We start from the raw sequence: 26,585 nt of genomic DNA on the forward strand, positions 1-26,585 counted from the left end.
AGATATTTACCGCCTTCAGGGAATGTTTGTCAATGTCATATTTTAAAAGTTTCCTTTTCCTCAAACAGCCCCTTTAATAGCTATGTTTAACACGGATGAGCGGCCAAAGTAAATAACACTTTACATACAGGGTAGCTTCACGATTGGCTGGTGAACCCTGAACGTGCCGTCACCTGATTCCTGCTGTGTTTCCTCTTCCTCAGACCAAAGAGCGAGGTTCCACCAGAGTGCACTCTCTCAATAACGTCAACAAAGTCCTTCAAGTCCTGCACCAGAATAACGTGAGTACCTACCTGGCGTCGTCTGCCGCTTTTTGAAGCCGGTCGTTTCATCATCAGCTGCTGTTCGGCGGAGACTGAAAAATGCGCAGAGCGTCTGTTATTTCTGACCCCGTGTCACGAGTTTCGTTTCACACTGAACAGTCAGAAAAAGGGAACCAGTACAAAATGATCTCATGTTTTGTTGAAGTAGCACCGTCATGATTCAAAACAGTAACTCTTAGTAGATGTGTCCTTATGTGACCTCTGTGTGGGACTTTGTCTTTTCCTGTTTGTCAATGTCTTGACCTCAGCAGTGGGAGATAAAGGACAGGGCATGCTCATGAGTTCCCACACATCCTGAGTAGAAAGACACTCAAATACGACCATAGAACTTTATTTTAAATGAAGTTATAAATGATTGTGAAAGGATCCCAGTAGCGGATGCCAGTGTGTGTGTGCTCCAGGATACGGCATTGCTAATTTTGAAATGGGCGACGCTTGTGTTTGCACAGGGCCGTGTGTTTGAGCTCGGTGTAGGGATGGAGACAGAGACTAAGGCGGTGGCGTGGCAGTATGACACTAATTGGGGATAGAGTTGGGGTCAGAGGTCAGCCCTGCATGGAGAGAGGTCGCTTGACTTCATGTTCCGCTCTGTGGCTTGAGCCTGTCCAAAATATTTTCATGTAATCAGTTCACACACGGCCTCATCTCACATGATAAGTGTCTGACAAAACGGCAGCTTTCTTCTGTGATGGAAGGATGTAGTTAGGGTGGTATTCATGTATAAAAGTCTGAATGTTGTTATTTGAAATCTGATTTCATCAATCAAAAGTATATATATGTGTACGGGAGCACTACTACATGCAAATCTATGTGAAATCTGATTGAATACTTAACAAGCAGCGCTAGTTGTATTTTTAGGTGCTGACAGTTTGAATAATATCTGGAGTTTATATTATGAAATATGAATACATTCGGTGTAATCTGCCAGGAACTTGTAATAATTTGTAAAAATCACCTGAAATGTTAAGTATTTCACCACTTCTCTACTTGTTCTGTGTCTCATTATCTCCGGCCCCTCTCTCCCAGGTGGATCTGGTAAACATAGGAGGGACAGATATTGTGGATGGGAACCACAAACTGACCTTGGGCCTCATCTGGAGCATTATCCTTCACTGGCAGGTGAGCACTTTCCACCAACACCCTGCACACACACACACACACACACACACACACACACACATGCAAAGACACATTAGTGTTTGCTTTATGAACTCACTGCTCGCTGGTGTCCCAGAGGGATCAACCCTTTCAGAAGAAGGACACTCAGCACCGATGTGCATGCATGTATGTAAACATGCTTATCATCAGTGAACTTTATTGAAAGGGCTTTAGCACTACCAGTGTTTTCGATATTAGTTTTCCATTACCCCTGAGCTATTCTTAGTTTGCGTTAATGCTACACCTGTCATTTATGCATTATAAACAATACTGCGCATTCACCATGTGTCTGTTGTGGGTACAGTTTGGTTAAGTAGCTATTATTTGTTATGACCGCAATGAATAAAAGGACTTCGTGAGATGGCATCATCTTGTCACTCAAAGCAGCCGTTCCCTAAATTATGCATGACTTTAAGATAGATTATTCATTTGCAAATCCACCCACTGTATAGTTGTCACAAATGGAAAAACTGCTCATAGAGAACAAAGTGTATTTATCTCTGCTATACAATAGCTTTTTTTAACGTGGAGGTTTATGGTGATTGACTCACTTTTGGAGCCAACCTCAAGTGGCCACTTGAGAAACTGCAGCTTTAAGCATTTCTGCAATGGCTTTATTTTTCAGGGTGGAAGTTGCTGATTTGTTTATATTTGTAAAAACACCAGCATGACACTCCTTAGCAGATTAGCGCTACTGGAAAAGATTTAATAGTCCATCATGTTGTGGTAATAACGTGATCATCGCATGTTTTGACTTTACGCACGTTCCTACTCATGTGTATCTTTTTCTTATGTTTCGTGTAGGTGAAAGACATCATGAAGGACATCATGTCCAACCTGCAGCAGACCAACAGCGAAAAGATCTTACTCAGCTGGGTGCGACAGTGCACGCGCTCATACCCAGAAGTCAATGTGCTCAATTTCACCACCAGCTGGGCTGACGGCCTGGCTCTGAACGGCATCCTGCACCACTTCAGGTGAGGACCCGCGACTCTCTGGGCTTTACTCTAAACCCCTTTCATACTCTGAATGTCAATCATGCTGCACACAGACACAAACCTTCAAACACGGTCAAGAAAGTAGGGCATGGAATTTAGAAATGGCGCATGTGTAGGAACCTTTCTTTATGTGTGTGTGTGTGTGTGTGTGTGTGTGTAGGGAGAGGTTGTGAGGGATACCCAGCGAGCTGTGTAAGTGGCGGAAGGTCAGGTTGTCAGGTCAGCGCCTGCAGGGTGTGTGTACACTGCCTGACTTGTTCTGTTTACCCCTGCCATGTCACTGTTTGCTCACGCTCAGTGTGTGTGTGTGTGTGTGTGTGCGTGTGCTCCTACGCTGTTGTGTGTGAAAGAAAGAGCGGGAGTGATGTGTCAGAAGTGTTTTTTTCCCCCCTCTTTCTGTAACTGGTTGTCCTTACTAGTGACACACACACACACACACACACACACAGGCCTGTGAGCTGTGAGAAAGGCCAGTGTTGGTTTAGACCTGGGCCCGGGGTTTAGGTGGATCACTGAACACACACATTCCACACCCAACTGGCTTCAACACAAGTCAACCCCTGCGCCGCTCTTGTCTTGTCTGTAAACCGGGTGTATAAACAGGTTTTAAACATTTATGAGCTCGTTGTTAATTTATTGACTTAACAAGATTCTCTTAAGATGCTCTCATAATTACATCACGTTTATGGCGCAAAACTAGTGCAATTCATTTTCTGAAGAGTTAAATATTTGAGCCTTGATTTCAGATTTACTACTAATTGAGACGAAACTCGCAGAAATGTTTATATTTATGCAGATGTCTGTCGACATGTGAGTGACCTCATGTTAATCGTTGCTGTTCTCTGTGTGTCTTCAGGCCAGATGCGTTCAGCTGGGATCAGGTGGTCAGGCTGAGCCCCGTGGAGAGACTAGACCACGCCTTCACCGTAGCCAAAGACCAGCTAGCTATTGAGAGGCTGCTGGATCCTGAAGGTACTTCATGATATTCTAGGACATATGGCTACATATTCTTTTAACCCTTTAAGACCTAAACATCCATCTGCACATAAAAAGGAGTGTGGCTGAACACTAGGAAGTTGCGCTTTCTGGAAAAAAAAAGCTGCCATTACGGTAATGATGACGCACCGCTGGTGTTGGCAGGAAGAGAGAGTTGATTGGAGGAATTTGTTAGTAAACACAAAGTTAGTTATACCCTTGAGATGTCATGAAGGCCTTCCAGGCAAAAGCACAACTTCCCAGTGTTCAGCTGCAATTTTATCCATCGGTATTTTATGGTATAAATATTGAATATTGTAAATAGCACTAACCACTGTGACTTACGGTAATTCGAACACAGCGTGCTTTAACGGATCCCCGCTGATCCGTTCTGTTTTAAATATTTAATGGTGGGAGTTTTTATGAAAATGGGCCCATCACCTTGGATATCGACGAAATTCCCACGTATTAAAACGTATTCTGTGTTCGCGGAGCCTGCCTTCATGTCCTGCCAGCGGCTGGATAAACTCAAACTAGTGCACATACCTTCATGCTGTGTTTGGCTGCGGATCTGTGAGGAGCTGGCTGCGTTTACTCGATCTGTCTAAAGTCAGACACTTGTTCTTATGTCATGGCTGAGGGCCGGTTACACCTCACCCGTATCAAAGCCTAATCCGTAATTAGAACAGCTTGTCTCAACCTGCCTTGTTTTCTCACCTTCCTTCCTTCCTGTCTGTCTGTCTGTCTGTCTGTCGTCCTTATTTTCTCCTCATGCAATTTTCACCTCTTTATCCCCCCTCCTGCTTCTCGCGCTCAAATTGTGTTTGTGCTCCCCCCCCCTCCCCCAGATGTGGCCGTGCAGCTGCCAGATAAGAAGTCCATCCTCATGTACGTAACATCGCTTTTCGCCGTGCTGCCCAAAGACGTGAGCATGGAGGCCATCAGAGAAGTCGAGACCTTGCCGCGCAAATACAAGGCGGAGGCCGAGAACTCGGGTCCGGGCCTCAGCTCCCAGGTAAAGCATACTCTAATACGTTACAGAGCGGGCTTTTAATTTTGAGTGGATTGAACCAAAGAGGATTCACTGTGCTGTTCTCAAAGGCTTTTGAACTGCGGCAGCGTTACATCTGTTTCTCAAAAAACTTCAAGGTGTTCTTTTATGCGCACACGTTCAAAAATCCACAGCGGCGCAGGCGGCGGCGGAGCGCTTCAAAACTTCAGGAATTTATGACTGGAATCAAAAGTTTTTCCTTCATCAAATAATCTCTTTTATAAACTTTTTTTTAGAAACCTCTCAATCTCCAAACCCGCGTGTACACATGAGGTGCTTTCTTTTGGGCTCTTAATTAGCTATAAGTCCTTGCGATAAAATGTTTTCCATTCATCAGCAAGCAACCCAAAAGAAACACAAAGTCAGCGTTGACTTAATTACGAAACTATGCAACGCGCATTATCACTGACTCGAGCTCTCTGTGCTTGTTTAGACCGAGTATGTGAGTGTGTGCAGAGATAAAGACCATTATACCGTTCATTATTCCTTCGACTTTCCCTGAGTCTGCAGAGAAAGACGTGACGTTAGCTGTATGGGCTGACTGTGTTAACCTGACTCGAGTTATTCCTATGTATCTATAGAATACATACGCTATTATAGCCCTAACAATTAGATGAGTAATACAGCCCCTTTAATCCACAGTGGCACATTTATTTCAGTGTAGGTCGGGGAGTACGGTTTACTACAGAGCCAGTCATTTATGTTTCCATTTGAAACAGATGGTTAAAGTTATGTAAAGTTAAAGTTAGGAGCATCCACTACGTCTGCAAGAAACTCCGTGACTCCTTCCCCGAGAGAAGCTGCCAATCACAGAGGTTATCATGATATCAGCTTCCTGTATTTATAGCGTCCGATAACCACTTGAAACACTCAAAGATAAGAACTACGTAAGATGACAGACGTCCACTCTGGAAAAAGTATGTTTGCGGAAGGGGGGACACTGCAACCGGCCGCGTCGACCGTCTTCATCCACAGTCTGCGAAACAGACTCTTTTTCAGTGACTGAGCTACTTTTAAAACAATCGAAAGGCGGCAGCGCATCGATTGAACTCCTGATAACTTACAAGGGCGCAGACGTCTCTAAATTTGAGCATTATGAATTAAAATTTGCGCTGTTGTGTGTTGCCAGATGCAATGAGTCACTCCCACTCTGAGAAGAGAAAAAAAAAAGAAAAAAAAAAGAAGCAGTCTCTGTCATTCTCTCCAGCGCTGCTCATGAAAAGCACAGCAGGCGCGGGCAAATAGGGAGCAGAGCCATGACTCACCCCTCTGACATTATCCAACAGACTGAGCTGCATGCTGGAAACACAAAGCTGTAAAGGGATGGAAGGAAATGGGGAGGGGGGGGGGGGGATAAATGTGAGAGAATGGGAGTGTGCGTAGAGGGGGTTACTTCAGCTCCATGGTCGGCCTACGTGTGCACAGGGTGGGGTGTGACTGATGTGCACATACCGATTGGTTTATTAAACATCTGTAAGCTGTTACAGATGTTTCATAATTACAAATGTTTTATAAACACGCGAAAGCGAAAGAATAAACTCAGCTTGATCAAATTAATTAGATATTACACGTGCACTTACGCCATATTAGTTCTGCTTTTCATTCCCACCCTTCCCGCTGCGCCGTTTAATCACACACAGCCCTGGAGCAGCTCGTTTTAGAGTTTTTTTTTTTTTTTTTTTTATTCAGAAGTTAGAAAATCCCAAAACCACCTCTTAAGGTTTTATTGCCCGTGGGCACATACTTCACACGCTCTGGAACGAGGTCTGGAAAAGTCTTTTTTAAACAGAGTTCTGATTGGTCCTCTCTCCTGGCACGTTATTATTTTTTTTTTTTTCCTCCTCCCCAATAGGAAGCGATGCGTAATACTGCTGTTAGGGAGAACCGAGCGGAGTGGAGCAATAAAGGCTCTTTGTTTTGGGATGACTGTGTATTGTTTCCCACTTTAGTTTTACGTTCGCGGCGCTGCTCCGTCCCGATGTTTGAAGTGTTTATTTGAAACGGACGCTTGTTTTTCTGTTTCGGTGAAATCTTCGCGAGAAATAATTGCGGTGTTATCGTTGTTTATAAGGGCAGTAGTGTATCTGCGGCGCGGCATTACACGCTCCGTGGCCGCTACTCCGAAAGTGATGAATACAGGAACTGAGTTGTGCAAATCATCTGGTGATAATAAAGTGTTCTGTTGAGACCGACCGCAGCTATTTTACAGCCGTTCGAGTCAATAAATAGAGCGAGGCTGCGCTTCCCTCCCTCCCTCATTCAGTCCCGTCTTCATTCCCCCTCCTTGCTGCTCGGCCTCTGCCAGCCCTCCCTGGTGTAGCATGAGTGCTTACAGTAGTTATTCCAAGATATCCAAAAGGTCAGTGAATATTTTCAGCAGGTGACCTTTCCTGAGTTTGTTGCACAGGCATTACCACTGTGTCATTTCACCCTGGAAAACAAAGGTCCGTTTGACTTTCGCTGCACCGGCCCCTACACGCCCATTAGCATTTCTGTCATCTCTGGGTCGGGCATGGCCGGCCCATGGAGAGATTTTATCCCTTGTTCAATTCAGTTCTGTTCCACACACCGCTCTGTCGAGCTTTTTCCTACATTTTTTTTTTCCCCCCACCAGAAGTGGAAACCTGGAATATTTCGTGCTGTTGTTAACAGAGCACACTGTATAGGATTTAATAGACTTTCGTTTTATTGAGATATAGCAGCTTTTTTTAAAGGCTGTTCAGAAAAAATGGATAAAGTTGAATTAACCTCTTCTCCTTGAGGCATTTTTGTCTGGTCCCATTTTTACCCTTTGAGGCTGTGTCATCCAAATCTATGAGTTTTAACGCGTATCTCAAACTTACTGCTACTCTAAACTAAATACTAAAATTAGGATTGAGCGGCCGCGTGTGCCAGGGGAACCTCCCAGCATCCCATAACAGGCCCGCAGTTGTTGTTTTTTTTTTTTTTTCCTTAACTGAGCAGAGGCAGGTTCGCTTTGCTTGCTCTAGAGCAGCACAGCCCCCTCTGAGATGTCTGGGTCTATTTTAGGGCTCACCAGCTGATGTGCACACAGGAAACTCAGAGCACAGAGGATGAATATAGGTTCTGGGCATCACTGTATTCCACGACTTGAAATGTTCAGTTTTGTTTTTAGCGTGGCCATGGGAATGTGACTTCACTAAAATAAATAAATAAATAAAGACTCAACCATCTTTTTTCCTGCAATATCGATAACACTAAATGTACGTAAACCGTCCCGTCCCTCAGAACGTGCAGATGGAGGAAGCAGGCAGCAGCCCCCGGCCCGAGACCCCCAGCACACTGACCGAGACCGAGGGGGAGATGGAGGGCAGCCTGCTGGAGGTGGACCTTGACAGCTACCAGACCACGCTGGAGGAGGTTTTGACTTGGCTGCTGTCGGCCGAGGACGCCCTGCAAATTCAGGACGAGGTGTCGGACGACGTGGAAGAAGTCAAAGACCAGTTTCACACACACGAGGTACGATGAGACGCCCGCGCTGCTGAAATGAAAAGAAATCACTTAAAGTCTTCAAAAGTTTAACGAGTGCACGTCTCAAACTGAAACTGAGAGTGAACACGGTATCCCACAAACAGAGGCCTCCCATAGCCGGCGGTACATGCTCGGTACATGTTGGGAATGCCAGGAATTCTTCTGAGAACAGTGGCACACGGCGCTCCAAACGGTGCCCTGGCTCAGAGTTTGCTTTCTTTCTTGACAAGGCGTAGTCGCGAGGTCTGAATCTGTGCATGTGTGTAAAACGGCTTTGGCTGGATTCCCTTGGCTGAAATGTGAATATTTGTTGTAGTTGAATCCCTGGAATCCAGGTCAAAGCAGAAAGCTGGTAGTGAGACGGCGAGCTCCAGGATCCAAAGCCTCTTTAACAGCCAGGCTTTTCAGGAGGACTGAAAAAAAAAAGAAAAAATCAATCCCGTTTGTTTCAACCTTGTTGTTCCCCTACTTACTCCAGTTTTACTGGCGAAGCCTCATCAGGAACAAAGCGCTCAGAGGTGCAGCAGTCAAAAATGCTTACTCACCCAGAGAACTCATGGAAACGGACAATAACTCAATTCACCGGCCTTCGTATTCCTGACATGGGCACAAACCCAATTTGCTCTTACTTCTTCTGGAAACGTGTTCCTTCCTCTTTTGACAGCTCACGCTTTAGTTTGTACTCGAGGCCTTTTCCGATTGTCACCACTTGGAAATACAAGGCTGCAGATGTGATTCTTCCTTAGTGGTCCTGCAGGGTGTTAGTGAGGGAACGCATCCAGATGTAAGCATGTGTGTGCCAGGTGCTGGCACGAATCCTTGGATTATAGAAGCTTTTTTATTAGGCCTCCATGTTAGAATGAAGTGTAGGAGGTTTTGTGTTTTTTTTTTTTTTTTTGCACAGGGAGCATTTCTTTCCAGTCCAAGGTTTGCAATGTTATTTTTTTCCTTTTCTCTACATCTCAACCACTTACTCAGGCCTTTATGATGGAGCTGACAGCGCATCAGAGCAGCGTGGGTAACGTGCTGCAAGCGGGAAACCAACTGATCGCCCAGGGCAACCTGACGGAGGAGGAAGAGGACGAAATCCGGGAGCAGATGAGCCTCCTCAACTCCCGCTGGGAGAACCTCAGAGTGGCCAGCATGGACCGCCAAGCCAGGTACAAACCCTCGCACGTCGCGCTAACTCATTAAATCACTTTTTATGACATGTTTTGATTTCTGCTGGAAACAATCGTGAGTCACTTATGCTTGAAATAGGATATTTTACAGTTTGGTTTATAGTGCAGTTAAACCATTAGCAATTCATTTTCCCGGTGGAAGCCCTCTCTTGTTATCTCTGAGTCACTGAAGAGCTCGGATGTTTATGAGTGTTTCCTTTGAAGGCTGCAAGTTACGCAAAGGTGACACCTGATAAGCCTTGAGCCGTCCAATGCCTAACAAGTCTAACCCTCCGTGATATCAAGGTTTATGATGCTTTAGAGACACACATAAACACACACTCGGCTGCACGGTTCATAAACCGCATACATGGTGACCTACTACAGCTTTCGCTGACCTTGATTTAAAGTGTGCGCTTGCGTATGCGCCGTGCATCCACGCCTCCTCTTTACTATCTTTCTGTCCCACCGTTTCTCCTTCCCCAGACTCCACGAGGTCTTGATGGAGCTTCAGCAGCAGCAGTTACAGCAGCTCTCTGACTGGCTGACGCAGACGGAGGAACGAATCCGGAGGATAGAGACGGAACCCGCAGCTAAAGACATGGACGTCTACAAAGAAACGATAGAGCAGCACAAAGTGATTAAAAGTTTCCCACCCGCACGCTTTCTGTCATAATATTGATTCTCAGTCTCATTGCACGGACTTAAAAACAGACCGCTCTCGTGATTTCCCGGTCACATGTCTGGTTCTGGCCCTTCCATGAGTCATGCACCGTCTGCTTGTGATCATTGTAAAGTTAAACAGCTGCAAACTTCTGTTAATGAGTAATATGTGACCACGCTGAATTTGTGCCTCCTCGCAGGAACTTCAGAATGACTTGGAGGCGGAGCAGGTGAAGGTCAACTCTCTGACGCACATGGTGGTCGTGGTGGACGAGAACAGCGGTGAGAGTGCCACCGCTGCCCTGGAGGAGCAATTACAAGTAAGTGGTCGGCCTCTGAATTTATTCTGCTAACATCATGTTATCAGTTCAAGGTAGAGAGTCATCTTTGTATTGTGTTATCATGTGTTCATGAACAGCTTTTTCCTGTCTGAACTTCCTCTGCAAAAGCTTTAGTTTCATTTGAATTTTGAGTATATTTAAAAAAAAACAATCACCCTATCAGGGAGTTGCAGACTACTTGTGTTTACTTCTGACCTTCTCTCGCTCCCAGTCACTGGGTGAACGCTGGGCAGCTGTGTGTCGCTGGACTGAGGAAAGATGGCACAAGCTGCAGGAAGTCTTTATGGTTTGGCAACAGCTTCTGTCTGACCAGGTAGGATGTTTAGCCGTATACAGTACACATCCTGCACAAGATACGTGCTTTTCTTCCCTCCTTCTTATTAGATTGCCAGTAATAATATACTAGATCAGAACTTAAGGATTCTTAAGTATTGTAAGAGATCAAAAGTCATTTTACAGATCCACTGAACAGAAACTTTTGAATCCAGTCCTTTTCTTTTAATCTTTAAATAACCGTATATATTAACCCAATCAACTGAAAATGAAATTAAAGCTGTTTTCTCACTTCTTCCACAGAGTTTGTTTAGAGCGTGGTTGGCTGAAAAGGAAGAGGCCTTGAGTGAAGTCCAAACTAGCAACTTCAAGGACTCCAGTGCAATGAATACTAACGTGCGCCGATTAGCAGTAAGTAGAGGGACAACTCTCAGAAGCCACTGTTGTACTCAGAAATAGTGTGGTAAATGTCATTTCACCACTAAAGGTTCTCTTTATACTTCCTCTTAAAGAGTTTTGATTGTTTGCCGTTCGCTATTTTTAGATTTTAAAAGAAGACATGGAAAAGAAGAGGAGGACTCTGGACAAGCTGTCCGACGCGGGACAGGATGTGATAATGCTGCTGCAAAGTGCCGAGGCGGGAGCCCAGATCGAAGCGGACACAGAGGAGCTGGCCCACAGATGGGACAACCTGGTGCAGAAGCTGGAGGATTACTCCTTCCAGGTGTGTGTTGAGGGATGCGTGATCCTAGGACGTCATATCAGCAGAAGCATTATTTTTTAAGTATAGACAACCTTTCGCTATAATTGATTTGTGTCTCGTTCTCTCCGTGCAGGTAATGGAAGCGGTGACGGATGCTGGGATGACTCAGGTGGAAGAACAGGTCGTCGTGGATACGGTTGCTGTGGCTGCAGCTGCCGCCTCGGTTGCTGACCAGGAGCTCGCCCCACCTGCTCCCCCGAAGAAACGGCTGGTGGAGACGGACGCAGAAGTCAGGAGACTGTAAGAACGAGCGTCTCACTTGACACGCGAGTGACAGAATGAAAAGCTCAAAAAAAAAAAAAACACACACCAAATCACACATCGTGTTCGTTGTCCTGCAGGTATGAAAATAAACTCTCTGACTTGTTGAACTGGATTAAAACGTGGAAGATGTCAGCTCAGACACTGGCCTCAGCTCATCCTGAGACTTCACCTGACACCCCTGACCTGCAGGAGAATCTAAAGGTAAACCTGCTGCCTAAAACAACTTGAATATAGAGGATATTGTTTTGACAGGCCCGCACTGAAAATATGTGTCCAACAATCTGTCTAGGTTTTGGAGTTGGAACTTGCAGCAAAGGAAGCCACTGTCAGTCAAGTGATTCAGGAGGGACGAGGCTTGATGGAGCAGCTAGAGAGAGGTAATAAGCAAAGCGCAGATTTCCCCCATAAACCGGATAATTATTATAAACACGTTCGGCTGAAGTGTGTTAACATCCCCGCTCATATTTACTCCCTAAGACTACTGCTTTACACACAAACCTTCCATTTCCCCGTTAAAACAGTGAGGCTCTCGTAAGGTTTTACTGCTTTTTGTGCAGCTGCTTGATATTTTCTGGGTATTTACAAGCCTTTACTGTTATTCAGTTTTAAATGCCAGCGATCTAAACGTGTGAGTTTGTGTGTGATTTTGGATGGGACAGCAAAAATCTGTCAGCCTGCAGGGTTGTCCGTTTCATATAACTGCTCAGAGCAATAAAGAGGCACTCAGGATTTTTATGTGAGTGCTCTGTTCTGGAGGCAGTGATGTGTAGTTGGAAGAAGTGTAAACACCAAACTTTCCGTTACACTCAACTTGTCTTATAAAATCTCCTGAAAGTTTTTTTTTATACTTCTATTGTTTTCAAATGTACAGATTCAGACTGAATTATTTACTGTCTGTCTATAGAAGCTGTGTGCGTGGACCTGGTGAGAGCGGACATAGACCTGATCCAGACTGAGTGGGATGTCTGCGCAAGGGAGCTGCAGGCGGCCCGTGAGCGTGTTCACACTCAGACCCGGTTCAGAGCAGTTTCAAGGGAACTTGCAGACCTGGACCGGTTCCTGGAGGAGCAGGATCTGTGGCTGGACTCGACTCCCGCGGTGGAAAAGTGCAATGATGCCGAGCTTAGGAACCTGAGAAGAGAATGTCAGGTCGGATTTACTGTCTGGGTCACACTCAGTATGTTTACATACATGTGAAAAAAAATAATATTACATTAGTCTGACTTTAACTGGACAACTTAAGTGCTGTAAACACATTACTCCAACTCCTTATCCAATTAAGACACTCAGATAAGCTGATTGGAAGTCGTTTTTTCCCGCAATGTATACGCCTTAATTGGACTTTAACTGGATAACGCGTGTGTGCATGCCCCACAACTGCTGCGCTACTGTATGACCCTGGAACAAAAACATCCAAGCGAGCCGGTCGCAGCAGAAGGAAAACAGAGTCGGTAGAAGAACAACCTGAGGGATAGCGCCATCTTATCTGCACCATAAGTAGCGCACATTTTATGTACGAGATTAGAAAGGCGTATTATTATCGATTATGTTGTGGTTTGAAATGATAGTCTGCGGTATTAAGGACTCCAGGTATTTATTATATGATGTTTATTGTATGATTAACCCGCTGACATGACACATATCGCCACCTAGTGTGGAGGAGGACATTTTCTAGTCAGTTATTCGGTTCAGTTATTTTCCCCGTTGCATGTTAACTGGGACAAGGCCCACATTCAGAAAGCTGCGTAGCGTAGCTTGTTTAAGCTGTGCATGTAAACGCACTGATAGACTCTGATCTGGTTTTGTGTGACTATAATCCTGATTTTTAACCCTTCTCGTCAAACCTCTTAAATTTACCTCATTCGGCTGCAGAGATGAAAAACCATTTAAAAAAAACAAAAAACAACCATGGATCAAATGAGCCATGATGGAAAAACAGGAGGTATCCAAAGGCTTTCAGTGTAACACGGATAAAACCGTTTCTGTCTGAGTCTGAAGTGCACATGTAGATTTTTCGGTTTGACACTAATTTCTTCTGAGCAGGGAGTGAAAGCGTGTCAGCACGGAGCATGATTTCCACACCAGTAACTTCCAGACCCCTTTCTAGCTTTCTGTGTAGTTCCCCACACCTTAAACAGAAGATTTGAGCGTTACAGTTTATCTTTTATAAACTCTAAATCAACAAATCACTTGCTAACAGCGTATTCTAAAGGAGTCGAGTTTCATTTTCTTCCCCTTGTGTTCCTTAGACCCGACGTGCTCAGGTTAGCGCCTTCAGTCCACGGCTGGAGCAGCTGTCTGAGGAGGCGGGATCTCTGGGAGCCATGCCCTCTCTGAAAGACAACATGGTGGTGGTATCGGCACATCACGCTTCCACACTGCAGCAGCTTCAGAGCAGAGAACGAGAAGTCGGCGAAGGTACCCCTGCGTCATTTTCTGTTAATCGTTAAATCAATCTGTGAAATCAATTCCAAAACTCAACGGTATTATGCTTTTAAAGAGACCAGACAGCCTCTTCGGCAGGACGCGAGATTTAAACCTCCCTTAAAACACAGGTCCATATCTCTCCCGTTGCTCTGGCTTCAAAGCGTTGGTGTTTATAAGGAGGCTGAAAGAGTGATGGCCGAGATCAGTGGAGCTCTTTCCTACATGAGCTGTATAAATTTGACTTCAGCTTTTTATATGAATCCTTGGCCAGCCACAAGTAATAGATGATGGCCTTATATGGCCTCGGAAAGCTCACGGATGTGCGAGTGTGTACGTGAGCGACCGGGGCGTGAGATCATACCTCTGTGTCAGCTCCATCTCTACCTGAGGACGTGACTTGGACCTGGAGCAGACCTGAAAATCAGTCACCGTTTTACCTCTGGAATTTACGTGCGCTGCTCCCGGCCAAAAAATCACTCTGTAAAGGGAACGCTTTTCTAACTAAAGGTGTGTGTGTGTGTGTGCGTGTGTGCACTCACTTCTGTTTTGCTGGGCCTCTTGGGCTTTTATGACTCCGAGGATTTGGATGAGAGCCAAGGAAAACCGTTTTGTTTCTGCTTGAGGGCCGCTTGCTTCTTGCCGGGGCCTCTGCCTCGCCACCCCCACTTCGACCTGGCAGTTCCACTCCATCTCTGCTATTCTCTGTGTGTATAAACATACCCAGATTATGTAAGCATTAAATCACCTGGTAATTAACAGAAAAGAAGAAAAAGAAGCAAAGAGGAGGAGAGATGATCTTTGACAGGAGCAGCAACAGAAGAATAAAAGAGAATGAAACACAGATGTGTGATTATCATCTGCATTAGAGCTTGTTGCTGTGATTTTATGAAGTTTTCTAAAAAAAAAATAAAATAAAATAAAAAATGTGAGACGAACTCTTTTATGAAACATGCATGAAGCTCGTTCATTACTCCTGGAAACTCACACATCTGCCCACATACATAGAGGGGGGAAATCCCACACCACCTCACTGCCCCCTTGTGGTAGAAAATATAATGCTTAAATCCTAATGCAAAAACTTTAACACCTGGATGTAATACTTTGTGCACAACACATGCAAACCTTCTCTTTGGCATTTCCCAGCCTTGTCCAGTCTGGAAGCCTCCCACGTGGCTCAAAGTGCGGTGGAGGGTCTCGAGGCCAGACTGACCACTCTGAGAGACGGGATAAGAGATCTACCTTCGACAGAAGGGGCAGTGGAGCGAGCGCAGGTGAGTCGTCCCGATAAGTTATTAAACCTTTAATCAGACAAACAGGACCTTTTTTTCACAATTGAGTGCATGTTATTGTATTATTCGGTTCTGGTTGGCAAATTTTGTGGTCATTAGTTGCATGTTTTCTCTCTAATTAGCCTTCCTGAAGTAGACTTTGGTTTTCCATGAATCTTATCTTGTTATTAGAAATGGATAAAGCAATGAAAAACAGTTGTGGGTTTGCTATTTGTTTTATTCGCTGGACAATGTATCCGATGTATCCCTTCATGTTTTCTTTCTCAGCAGCAGTTTAGGTTGTGTCTGTGTGCTGGTATGTACAGTATATCAGCATGGGAGTTTATTCTGTCTCTGCTGTCATTCTTTCTTTTCCCCCAGAAAACAATAGGCCTCTTTATCAGCCAGTCACTTCCCTCTTTGTATCAAACCTTTGTGTAAGAGGAAAAGAGAGTGCACGTCTCTCTGTGTGTGTGCGTTTGTGTGTTTTCACATATAGTTTTGCTACGACTGTGTCGTTTCGCGTGTTTCTTCGTGTGCGTTTGTCTCCTCCTCCAAGCCCCGGTGGAATGTGGTTCAGTCTGCACTCTTGTTATCGTGGCAGATAGGGCACGGTGCCTGGGAGGGGGAGGGGGAGGGGAGTGGAGGGGAAGGGGGTGCGGGGCAGGGCAGGGAGGTGGCACATTCTGGGCAGCGTGCCCATGCATGCAGCGTGGAGCTCCAAGCTGCTCAGTGTGGATCCGCTGAACCTGCCAGTCAGCCGCAACAATCACAACATACAAGAGCATGACAGCATATTAAAGTTCAGTTCGCAATTAACCTAATGAGAGAATGTGATAATTATCTGCTTGGCTCAGTATTGTTCCTTTCCGGAGAAAAGGATTCCCATTACAGCATGCGCGAATGGGGACTAGTTTCTATAGCAAGCTGTTTTCTAATATTCTGCGAGGAACGAATCACATTTAGCACATTTGTTAGGCTGAGATTGTTGTTTGGGATGAATCTGTCATACTTTTTAAATCCTTAATAAGTCCTCGTCAGACACAAATGTATTTTTTTCCCTTCGCCATCCATTCATAGAGATTAAGAGCCACTTGTCATTCACTCACCGAGAGCATGAATCAGTGTTTGTTTCATTGTAATTTTCCCATAGACAGTAACAAGAGCTCGCAAGGTGGGACATGCCGCTTTAATCCTGAACTCTCGTTCACCTCAGGGCCTGTGTCTGGAGATCGAGCAGACGCAGCAAGCCTCTGATCCGGCGGAACTACAAAAATGGAGTCAGCTCTCGTCTAGGGCCCGAGAGGAGCTGGGCACGCTGAAGTGCATTCTGGGTACCATGAAGGACAATCAGGTAGAGTGGCTGTGGAGTAGGAAAACCAAGAAGTTTCAAGAAAGAAATGAATGTGTTTTGCGTGTGTTTAAAATACGAACGTTGCTCATGTGGCTGGATGTTTGTTGATACAGTCGTTTACAGTACTGCTGTGTTTAGGTACGTTTGGAACAAGTGGAGCGTTGGTTGGATGCGGTCCAGGAATTGTTGTCTCGGGATGCAACAGGATCGGGTGATGCGGAGAATCTGCAAGAAGAGCTTAGTTTGTGCAAGGTGAGAGAAATACTGTTGTTTTATTGAAGATCTAATGTAGTGAAGTTATTTTTTTCTTTTGCTTGAAGTGCTTTGGTTTGGTATTTCTAAAATTCCCTTTCTCCGTCTGATAGGAGCATGTGAGTGAGATGGAGTCAGTGGAAGGTTCGTTGAAGCAGATGGGAGAGAATGTGAGTTCTGTACAGGCAGCTGCAGTCCCAGGATTGGCCACATGGGGCCAGGATAAGTTTAACGTGTGCCAGGGCAGGTGGGCCACGCTCAGCAAACAGGTGAGGAGAAACGCTTCACATTTTTGTGCTCTTACAGGCGCAATAACTACACCGGTTTGAACTGGTTCACAAATTGTACTGAGATCATTCTTGTATTCTGTGTTTCCCTACAGCTGCTGAGCCATCAGGATCGCGTGGCAGAGACTCAGGAAAAGCAGGTGAATCTGAAGAAAGACCTGGCGGAGATGCAGGAGTGGATGACCCAAGTTGACGAGGAGTTTCTCATGAGAGACTTCGAGTACAAGAGTCCCGAGGATTTGGAGGCGTCGCTGGAGGAGATGAAGGTGAAACTTTTTATTTGAGAGGACTCTTTCATGTTTGTTTTCTTGTCTTTATCTGTCGTTCTCTTCTTACACGTCTTTGTCTCTCACAGCGGGCTAAAGAGGATGTGCTACAGAAAGAGGTGAAGGTGAAAATCTTGAAAGACAGCATCAACATGCTGGTGTCCCGAACATCGCCCCCTTGTGTCAGCAGTGGACAGGAGCTGACCTCAGAGCTCGAGGGGGTGCTGGCCAACTACCATAAGCTCTGTGACCGCCTCAAGAGCAAGTGTCACACCCTGGAGGTAGAGTCTGTCTTTATTAATCTGTAAAATTCAGATTGAAGAAGAAATCATAGTGCATTTAGGTTAAACATAACATAAACATAATTCACTGTTTTCTGCATCAGTGGCCCAATTTATCTGGCAGCTTAGAAATTCTCATGGTCCAAGACTGGGATGACATGACTGTTTATACGATGCGTCATTCCTTGGGGTTTTTCTTGTGAATTTTCATGTGAAGAACAACAGCAGCTTGAAGGAAATACCGATGATTGCGTTTTTCCGCTAATCTGCCAGTGTAAATTCAGACTTAGGGGCACCGTTGTTTCATTATCATCCCCCAGACTGGGCGGGTTAAAGGTCGGACACGTCACTGAGTTGTGCTCCTGCTCATTTAAACCATTTGTCTGGAGTCCATTAGTCACCACTTCCTCTCATGTCCTTTAAGGTTTAATAATGCTGCCACTTCATATTAGAGTCAGCACTGTTTTTTTTTTCTTTTTTCTTTTAAATGTTTTGATGATGTTTGTTCTGGGTTGTGTTCCGCAGGAGGTTTGGTCTTGTTGGATGGAGCTGCTTCAGTACCTGGACATGGAGCAGAGTTGGCTGAACTCTCTGGAGGAAAAGGTCCAAGCTACTGAAAACCTTCCAGAGAGCACTGAGGCTGTTAATGAAGCTCTGGAGGTATAGACATTAATGTTCTCATTCACCGCTGTCCTCAATATTCTCATTTTCTTTGATTTAGTCGTTTGATTTTGGGATTTATTCCAAATGTGCAAAGGGTATGTGTATATATGAGCAAACAAAACATGATAATACAAAAAATTAACCTCCTGAGACCCAAGCATTTGTTTGGAATACATCTTAATTTCTCTAACATAAGATTAAGATCTTTAGGTATTTGGGATTAGTTGGACCTAAGAAGTATAAAAAATAAGCATAATATTTGAAAGAAATTATGTGGACACAGGGATTATTTCACTGTGCATTACAATTTAAGTCACCAAGTGTGAACCAAAATATAAAACTGGGAAACATGTTAATTTGTTAAATTTGCACGTCAAACTGGAAACGTCAATAAAAAAATAATAAGAAAAGTTAATAAAAAAAAGTGTATCGACCCTTTGCTAACAAGACAAAGCGTCTCCTTATGTGGACAACAGGTCTAAATGAAGCAGAATAAGCTGCCACAAATCTAAAACGTACTGTCCCCATACGAGGACACTGGGTCTCAGGAGGATAAAATAAATTATTAATAATAGTTATGTATCTCCCTCTTCCTTTTACATTGCTCCTTCCTAAAATAATATTTGAGCCTGTGTAATATTTTCATAGCTTAATATTGAATGCAAAATGATAATATTAATGTTTATTTACAAATAGCACTAGGATGAGTTTAATATAGAACACATATAAGCGAGAACACACATCCTGGCTTCCTGTTTTTAAATCTCTTCTAAAAACGCACTTTTTTCTCCCTCGCCTTTAACTAAAAAGCACTTGCAGTGAGCTTGTTTGTTCCTTTATTCTGTTTTCTTTGCTTGTTTTGTTTGTCTGTTTTTGAAGGGATTTTGTGTTTGTGTTTTTTATGCCTTTTATCTTAATCTTAAACCTATTTTATCTCCCAATGTAAAGCACTTTGGCTTCCCCTGTGGTTTTTAAATGTGCTATAAATAAAGTTGATTGATTGATATAGTAGGTAGGGGGTCCCTACTTAATCTCTCCATCAGTTTGGGGGTCCTTGTCCTGAAAAATATTGAAGATTCCTGCTTTAAAACTAATGACAATATTAGTTTTGTGAAAATATCTTGAAAAATTGTTTGAAGATTGATATATCTAATATAAAAAAAATATCATCAGTGATACCCAGATAAGATGAGAGTCCATGCCCCTCGACTGTCATGATCCAGAGACCAGTTTGAGTCAGTTGATGTTGTGTGAACTCTGATGGTTTGTTGGCAAAGACAGAGTCTCCTAAACGGTTTGAGGCTTGTGGCTGTATGAGTCTGTGGCTGAACCTGCTCCTTGGAGGCCTTCGTCCACCCTCTCATTCTCTTCTGTCACCGCCTCTATTCTGTCCACCACTGTTCACCGTCCCTCATTCACCATCATTCCCAGTAGTTTACTGTCACCACAAGTCCCAGTGCCACCTCCTCGGCACACAACAGTAGCAGCGCTGGTTGTGCAAGGAAAACAGATCTCCTTAAACTCAAACCTGTTGGCTGAATAGTAACTGGTAATAAATATAACCATTTACTTAGGTCCAAGAAGCAAAGTTTTCTTTTTTAATACACATTCATTCTGCGCGCCTGAGGGCACATAAAAGAAAGCAAACTTTTACTCATCGTGGATCAGAGTTATTTAATAAACATGTAAATTTCTATGAATAATTCTGTTAAAATACCCATCCACTAAAATGTAGGCATCAGGCCCATCAGCTCACGCCGCCGTTTAACATAAATTCAAACTGAGCGATGCTGTGCGTGCGTTAGCGCTACCAGTCAGCCCCGTTACATGTGTAAGAGTATGTTAATAATATAATTTGTCTTTCATTTGTCTCCCAAATTCCTTCTGCTTTGACTTGCGCCGCTGCTATATCTGTAGACCGCCCGCAGCACGGCTGTCAAAGCCGCTTTAATCACCGCGCTGCTTCTGTTACATCGCATATGGAGGAAGGAAACTGAAGACCCTTGAAGACAACGTTTCTCCCTGTTGCCTGTGTCCTCGTGTGTTTTAAGCTTCTTCTTTTTTTTTTTTTTGTCTATCTGCTCCAACAAGTCCCTTCCCTCCTCCCCGCCGCCCGCCTCCCTCTCTGCCCCCGTCTTCATTACTCTGAATCTAATTCTCTCACCCTTCACGCTTCCCATCCTCCCGGTCTCCTAATCAGACTAACCCCTGAGGAGCCGGGTGAGGGAGAGCTGTCGTTCTCTCTGTCCGTCACCCTCGGGAAGGGAACGCAGATTTAACGACCCCACATAACTGTTACATCCAAACATGTGCCGTCACTCGTCAAGCTCCCTCCCCTCTCACTTGTCTCTCGGATCATCATTTTTTTTTTTTTTTGATTCGCGTCTACATCATTGCCCAGCAACCTCTGCATCCGCACTCCTCATCTGTTTGCTCAGCTTTCTGGTTCTTCATCAGTTTTTCATGCGTGCATTTTTACGCTGATTTACCAGATTTTAGTTTTTCCTCTCTCATGGTTTGTGTTTGATTCCGGGCTTAGGTCTGTGTTTTTTTTTTGGAACTGTAACACAAGTTGCGACTTTATCAGAAGATTGTTTTCGGCGTCCTCACGCTCACTGTCTGTCCGTTCACCACCAGTCTTTGGAGAGCGTGCTTCGCCACCCCGGGGACAACCGGACACAAATCAGAGAGCTGGGTCAGACGCTGATAGACGGGGGTATACTCGACGAGCTCATTAGCGAAAAGCTAGAGGCCTTCAATTCACGCTACGAGCAACTCAACCACCAGGTCAGGACCTCGTCTTTGTGCGTATGTGTGCGTCTTGGTGTGGCAGAAAGATTGCATGAATGTTTTATAGATCATCATAACTACGTACATTCCTTCGCTGTTGGAGTTAATGCTTAATTCCTGAATTCTTTGGAAATATGATATTCAACAAATCGACAAACTGTGAAGAGAAAATTATCATCCGTTACTATGCTTTAAAGTAGGTGTTTTTTTAAAGTAACTAATTTCTCTTGTACTCCCTTACTGTATATATTTAAATTTTTTATTAAGAATGTGCCTTTAGTTATTTCTGCATCTAATTAAGAACATCATTATCATCATCATCATTAATTATCATCTCTTTTACTCTGTCTTTCATATTGGCAGATGATCAAAATGAGACAAAAGACAACGTTTTTTTTTTATCCTACGTATGGGAAATAACCTTGTCACATTAGCGCCGCATTAGGTACGAAATATATACAACAAAAACAATAAAAGACACCATCAAATTTGAAATAATGTACAAGATATACAAGAATACACAGCACTATAATAGTGTAGCATTTTCTTACCTTAACGCCCAGTCTTTATATTATAGACTATAATAGTTCTTCATGCACATTTAGTCTTTCTCCAAATTTAGCAAAAAAAAAGAAGTTTAAATCAAGCAATGCATTTCTCAGCACGTCCCAATAGAACACAGTGTTTTTTCCCTTTGTTGCAAACACGCAGTAGCTTCAGAAATCATCGGTAACTTAGACTTAGTGATTACCTTGGTTATTATTATATTGTATTTAAAGCTGTAAATTGACTTTGGAGTGAGGGCGGCTGGAAATGCTTTCGCCGCGTTAGGATCAGAGAACACATTAAAACCCTCTGACTGTGAAACGGTTCAAACCCATGACTTGCTGCCCGTGCCCTCGTCCAGGCGGTGAACCGGCAGATCAGCCTCGAGCAGCAGCTGCAGACGCTGAAGGAGAACGAGCAGGCGCTGCAAGCGCTGCAGGAGTCTCTGAACCAGCTGGACCACACGCTCACCTCCTACCTCACCGATCGCATAGACGCCTTCCAGCTCCCACAGGAGGCGCAGGTACGACGCACGCAAGAGTGTGAGCCCGAAGGCCGTCTATGCCAGCTAGGGGTTCATTGAATGGGTGGATGCCATGAATTTGCTTAAACTTCAAACGTGTCTCCTCCAGACTATCGGGGCAGAGATTGCAGCCCACGAGTTGACAGTGGAGGAGATGAGGAGAAGGAACGTGGTCAACCTGCCTCCGCCCTCCACGGACGGCAAAGCTGCCCGCGGTGGGACGATGCTGGAGCAGCTGCAGGTAACACTGACCCCTGCTGGACAATGTGTGCAACTGGTTTCTCCTCCAGCTGCGTTAATAAAAGACTGTTATTTCAATTCTTAAAAAAAAAAAAAAAGAGAAGTATCTCAGTGAGTTGTTGTGTTATCTGTGCTGCGCGTTAATGTGTAGCTTTTATTACCTTCTGCATTACCCACCACAGAGGAAACTGAGGGAGATCTCCACAAAGTACCAGCTGTTCCAGAAGCCTGCCAACTTTGAGCAGCGCATGTTGGACTGCAAGAGGGTCCTGGACGGTGCCAAAGCTGAGCTTCACATCCTGGACATTAAGGACCTGGAACCAGAAAAAATCCAATCCCACCTCAGCGGTTGTATGGTGAGAATCAGACGTTTTTGATGGCTGTCGCTTGTTCTGTAATTACCTGATACATTAGCCAATCTATCCACATACTGTGTACCTACAGGCACAAACGCACAAAATGTGTCGCAGTCGACCTTATCTAACATTTCTTGTGCTTTTTAGAAATTGTACAAGTTGCTGAGTGAGGTGAAGCTGGAGGTGGAGACGGTGATAAAAACCGGGCGCCAGATTGTGCAGAAGCAGCAAACGGAGAACCCCAAGGCCATGGACGAACAGCTTACTGCTCTTAAACTGCTCTACAATGACCTGGGGGCTCAGGTAACTCATTTTTGGGGATTTTATGCGTAACAGACTTGCGTAATTGTTCTGTAAAATGTAGCTCGCGGTGCATTCTGTGTTTAATATTTCCGACGTAGCTCTGTCGCTAGTTTGAGTCGTCTTTGTTTCCTTTACAGGTAACAGAAGGAAAGCAGGACCTGGAGAAAGCTTTGTCTCTGTCTCAGAAGTTCCACAAGGAGAGCGCTGCCCTGCAGGACTGGCTGACTACAAATGAGGCCCAGCTCCAACAGAAGAACAGCTGTGGAGACATGCCAGCTGACATCGATGCTGAGATTGCATGGGCTAATGTGAGCAGCTGTCCATTTGTGTGGAAGACTTTTTTTTTGGAGCAGACTATTTGGAGTCGTTATTTCGAGGAATTAATTATTTTTAGCAAATGTGATCACAGATGTTTCAAGATTTACGGTGTAGCTTTTCAAGTCTTCCAGCGCATCTCTTTAGCTGCACTTCCCTGTCTTGCCCAGCAGATGGCGCAGAGTGACAATATGCCGCTCTTGGACACAGAAATCCATTTCTAACACCGAGACCTTTTCAACAGCGTTATGAAGAGGAGCTTTTTAAAACTGCTCCATTATTAAAAAGTTGTGATTGAATCCACATTCACAGCGCTGCTTCATAAATAATTGACATCCTCTCTTCCCTGGTCCCAGTGCAGTGGGAAGGACTAAAACTTTCATATGATTCAACACATTGAACCGGTCATATTTTTTTTTTATCCAGAGGGCTCAAAAACGAAATTAATTCTGAAAAAGTATGGATTATCAATGGATCACTGGTTCACAGAAGAGAGTGTAGAGGATATGTTTTGGCTCATCAGTGGAACTTTTTTGGCTCATTACTGTTATGTTTTATTGTATGTGTATGTGTGCGCTGCTCAACCAGGGCCTGCTGAAGGAGTCGGAGCGTCGCAAGGCGGAGCTGTCCGGCCTGATGGAGACCAGCGCCGGCCTCCAGACTCTGGTGGAGGGCAGCGAGGCCGAGCTGGACGAGAAACTCTGTGGCCTCAACGAATCCTGGGGCCGCGTCCGCACCTGGACCGAGGACTGGCTCAGCGCTGTTCTGGTGCGTTGTTCTTTTCTTTCTTCTTGCTCATTTTTATGAACCATTTTTTTAGCCAAGAGGGTTTTGTTTATCAATCATTTCTGCATTTATAATATTTTCTATCGTGCAGGATTATTTAAGCAGGCACGTAAAAAGTTAGCAGGGGTCTTGCAAGATTTACAACTACAATTAAACTTTTTCTCACCATCGTCCTGCCCAACTCTAGTAACTGCAGTAGCTAGACAAAGAAATAAACTTTGAATCAACAACAAACACGGGTATGCAAATAGCCTCTTCTAGATGAACACTGCTCGAACAAAGAGGGACTTTTACGTTTTATATTTGTGCACTGCAGCAAGTCAATTACACTGTTTTTCCCTTTTTAGATTAAGCTGGAAGTGGGGGAAAACACACAGGGACCTTTAACAGCCATTAACGTTTTGATTTCCCGACTGGAACCAATGAGGCTTTTCTTTTGTTTTGCTTTTGTGTTCAGAGTCACCAGAATGAGGTGGAAATTTTTGACGAGAACTTGGCTCACATCAGCACCTGGCTCTACCAGACCCAGATCCACCTGGATGAGGCCGAGCGGCTGCCCCCCGCAGAGAAAGAAAAAGTGGTGAAGGTAAGCGACAGAGTCATTACATAGTGAGAGAGAAGGAGGGGAAAGTAGTCCAATGCATAATGATGGTTCATCTGGCATGTGGAGGAGAGTTAAACTTTTCCACGCTGCCATCTAAAAGTCATAATCTCATAATATTTTCTTTTTTCCAGTTAAGTCTGAAAATGTGTACGCTTTGGCAGAGCTTATACCACGCAAAGCTTAGGAATATCGAATAGTAGTTTAAAATTGGTTTATGGAAATCACTGCTTCTGGCAAGGTAACGCATCCCGTGCTAAAATACATCAAGGATTACCCCCCGCTGTAACTCGGCGGCGTAGAGAGATTTTTGTGTGTTTCCACATGAAAAGATTAACTTTGCCCACTCTTGCAGCAGAAACCTTTGTGCTCATTTAAGGTGGAGATATTTGATATGGCAAAAAAAAAAAAAAAAGGGAGAGTGACGTCCGTGTGGGTATGATGAGAATAGGTGGAATGAAGAGAAGTCAAACCTTTTATATTGTCTTAAATTCATAACCCGTCCTCTCGCTGTGACATTTGAAGGTCTCTGCTGAATATCAGGTCGTCCCAGGTTTGCTAACCTTGATGGGTACATGCTGTACTAAAGCTCGGTGGTCTGACCCAAGGCTGCGCTGCCTTCCACTCCGAGCTGAGAATGACTGATAGCGTAAACTGATAAGGAGGTGAACAGCTTGTCTGCGGTCTGTCCTCAGAGAATGCTGGAGGAGCTGGAGGACATCCGTCTGCGCGTGGACAACGTCAGGGACCAGGCCGTCATCCTGATGACCAGCAGGGGGCCCGCCTGTCGAGACGTGGTGGAGCCCAAACTGGCCGAGCTCAACTGCAACTTCGACAAGGTCTCCCAGCACATAAAGACGGCCAAGGTACAGAAGCACAAACTCAAATCATATGCACACACGACACCATGTGTTTGGAGACTGACACTGGGATTAAAATACAGATTCTCAGCTTTGTCCTCCTGAGACCTGAGCTTTGGTTTGCTATGCATTAAGTAAGTATTTGGGATCAGTCGGACGTAAGAAGTATAAACACTAAGCATCATCTTTCTACAGGAAGTAGTATGTAGTATGTCCTCATATGTGGACACTGGGATTATTTCATTATTTATATTGTGCACAATTAAGTCCCAACGTCCTCAAATGTGTACTTGTTGATTAACGAGGTTGTAGCTTGTTGCTATTGGTAAAATGAATAAAAAAATTATTGATTAAATATGTGCGTCATGTCAGATTAGAAACATTAATAAGTAAATAAATAAGTTTTAACCGTAGAATGTGATTGGGTTTTGTTCCTTGTCCACTTTTGTCCTCGTCTATAGAATGAATCAGATGAAATGCACGCTATCACGTTTTTACCGACTAGTGTATTGACCCTTTGCTACCACTAGACGGCAGACTACAGAGTCAAATAACGAGGACAACAGGTTTAAATGAAGCAGAATAAGCTGCAGTAAAACCCTTTTTTTTTTTTTCTCTGGGGAAAAAAAGTAAAACCTAAAACTTAATGTCCCCATATGGGGACGCAGGGTCTCCGGAGGTTGTCTTGTGTGTAGAACTTACAGTCATCTTGATACATGCTCCATCATTTTCAGAGGTTAGAAAGCTACTGGACAGTTAAATGAAAATGCATTCAAGGAAGTTCTCTGTGCAAGTGAAACTAACCACTAACCAACGGCTGCAAACTGTCAGAGAGACGGCAGGAACACTGGGCGTGGCCAAATAAACAGTTTGGTGCATTATGAGAGGAACAGGAACAAACTGGCGATCCTGCAACATGGGTCACTGGTCTTTACTGATGATGTGGCTTGAGACCGAAGCAGCTGGATGAATTCTGGAAATGCTGTCAGCTCAGAACAATGGCCAA

The 26,585-nt window shown here is 44.4% G+C and overlaps 1 protein-coding gene across 7 annotated transcripts in view; it reads left to right on the forward strand.

The window, feature by feature from the left end:
- Positions 1 to 26,585, forward strand: part of utrn (utrophin) — a 173,626-nt gene that overhangs the window by 21,574 nt on the left and 125,467 nt on the right. For all 7 annotated transcript variants that reach the window (XM_047573812.1, XM_047573814.1, XM_047573811.1 and 4 more), the window contains 33 exons: positions 204 to 281; positions 1,350 to 1,442; positions 2,286 to 2,458; positions 3,336 to 3,451; positions 4,303 to 4,469; positions 7,755 to 7,985; positions 8,976 to 9,157; positions 9,644 to 9,794; positions 10,021 to 10,140; positions 10,373 to 10,474; positions 10,738 to 10,845; positions 10,979 to 11,158; positions 11,271 to 11,437; positions 11,539 to 11,662; positions 11,751 to 11,838; positions 12,366 to 12,610; positions 13,711 to 13,879; positions 15,032 to 15,159; positions 16,373 to 16,510; positions 16,649 to 16,762; positions 16,876 to 17,031; positions 17,145 to 17,315; positions 17,405 to 17,596; positions 18,122 to 18,256; positions 20,897 to 21,046; positions 21,957 to 22,118; positions 22,228 to 22,359; positions 22,541 to 22,714; positions 22,862 to 23,017; positions 23,155 to 23,325; positions 23,921 to 24,100; positions 24,576 to 24,704; positions 25,415 to 25,585. In XM_047573812.1, the coding sequence (XP_047429768.1) occupies positions 204 to 281; positions 1,350 to 1,442; positions 2,286 to 2,458; positions 3,336 to 3,451; positions 4,303 to 4,469; positions 7,755 to 7,985; positions 8,976 to 9,157; positions 9,644 to 9,794; positions 10,021 to 10,140; positions 10,373 to 10,474; positions 10,738 to 10,845; positions 10,979 to 11,158; positions 11,271 to 11,437; positions 11,539 to 11,662; positions 11,751 to 11,838; positions 12,366 to 12,610; positions 13,711 to 13,879; positions 15,032 to 15,159; positions 16,373 to 16,510; positions 16,649 to 16,762; positions 16,876 to 17,031; positions 17,145 to 17,315; positions 17,405 to 17,596; positions 18,122 to 18,256; positions 20,897 to 21,046; positions 21,957 to 22,118; positions 22,228 to 22,359; positions 22,541 to 22,714; positions 22,862 to 23,017; positions 23,155 to 23,325; positions 23,921 to 24,100; positions 24,576 to 24,704; positions 25,415 to 25,585 (4,953 nt within the window). The remainder of the gene's footprint in view (positions 1 to 203; positions 282 to 1,349; positions 1,443 to 2,285; positions 2,459 to 3,335; positions 3,452 to 4,302; positions 4,470 to 7,754; positions 7,986 to 8,975; positions 9,158 to 9,643; positions 9,795 to 10,020; positions 10,141 to 10,372; positions 10,475 to 10,737; positions 10,846 to 10,978; positions 11,159 to 11,270; positions 11,438 to 11,538; positions 11,663 to 11,750; positions 11,839 to 12,365; positions 12,611 to 13,710; positions 13,880 to 15,031; positions 15,160 to 16,372; positions 16,511 to 16,648; positions 16,763 to 16,875; positions 17,032 to 17,144; positions 17,316 to 17,404; positions 17,597 to 18,121; positions 18,257 to 20,896; positions 21,047 to 21,956; positions 22,119 to 22,227; positions 22,360 to 22,540; positions 22,715 to 22,861; positions 23,018 to 23,154; positions 23,326 to 23,920; positions 24,101 to 24,575; positions 24,705 to 25,414; positions 25,586 to 26,585) is intronic.

The sequence above is a fragment of the Mugil cephalus genome, chromosome 21, assembly GCF_022458985.1.
Source record: "Mugil cephalus isolate CIBA_MC_2020 chromosome 21, CIBA_Mcephalus_1.1, whole genome shotgun sequence".
Lineage (NCBI taxonomy): Eukaryota > Metazoa > Chordata > Actinopteri > Mugiliformes > Mugilidae > Mugil > Mugil cephalus.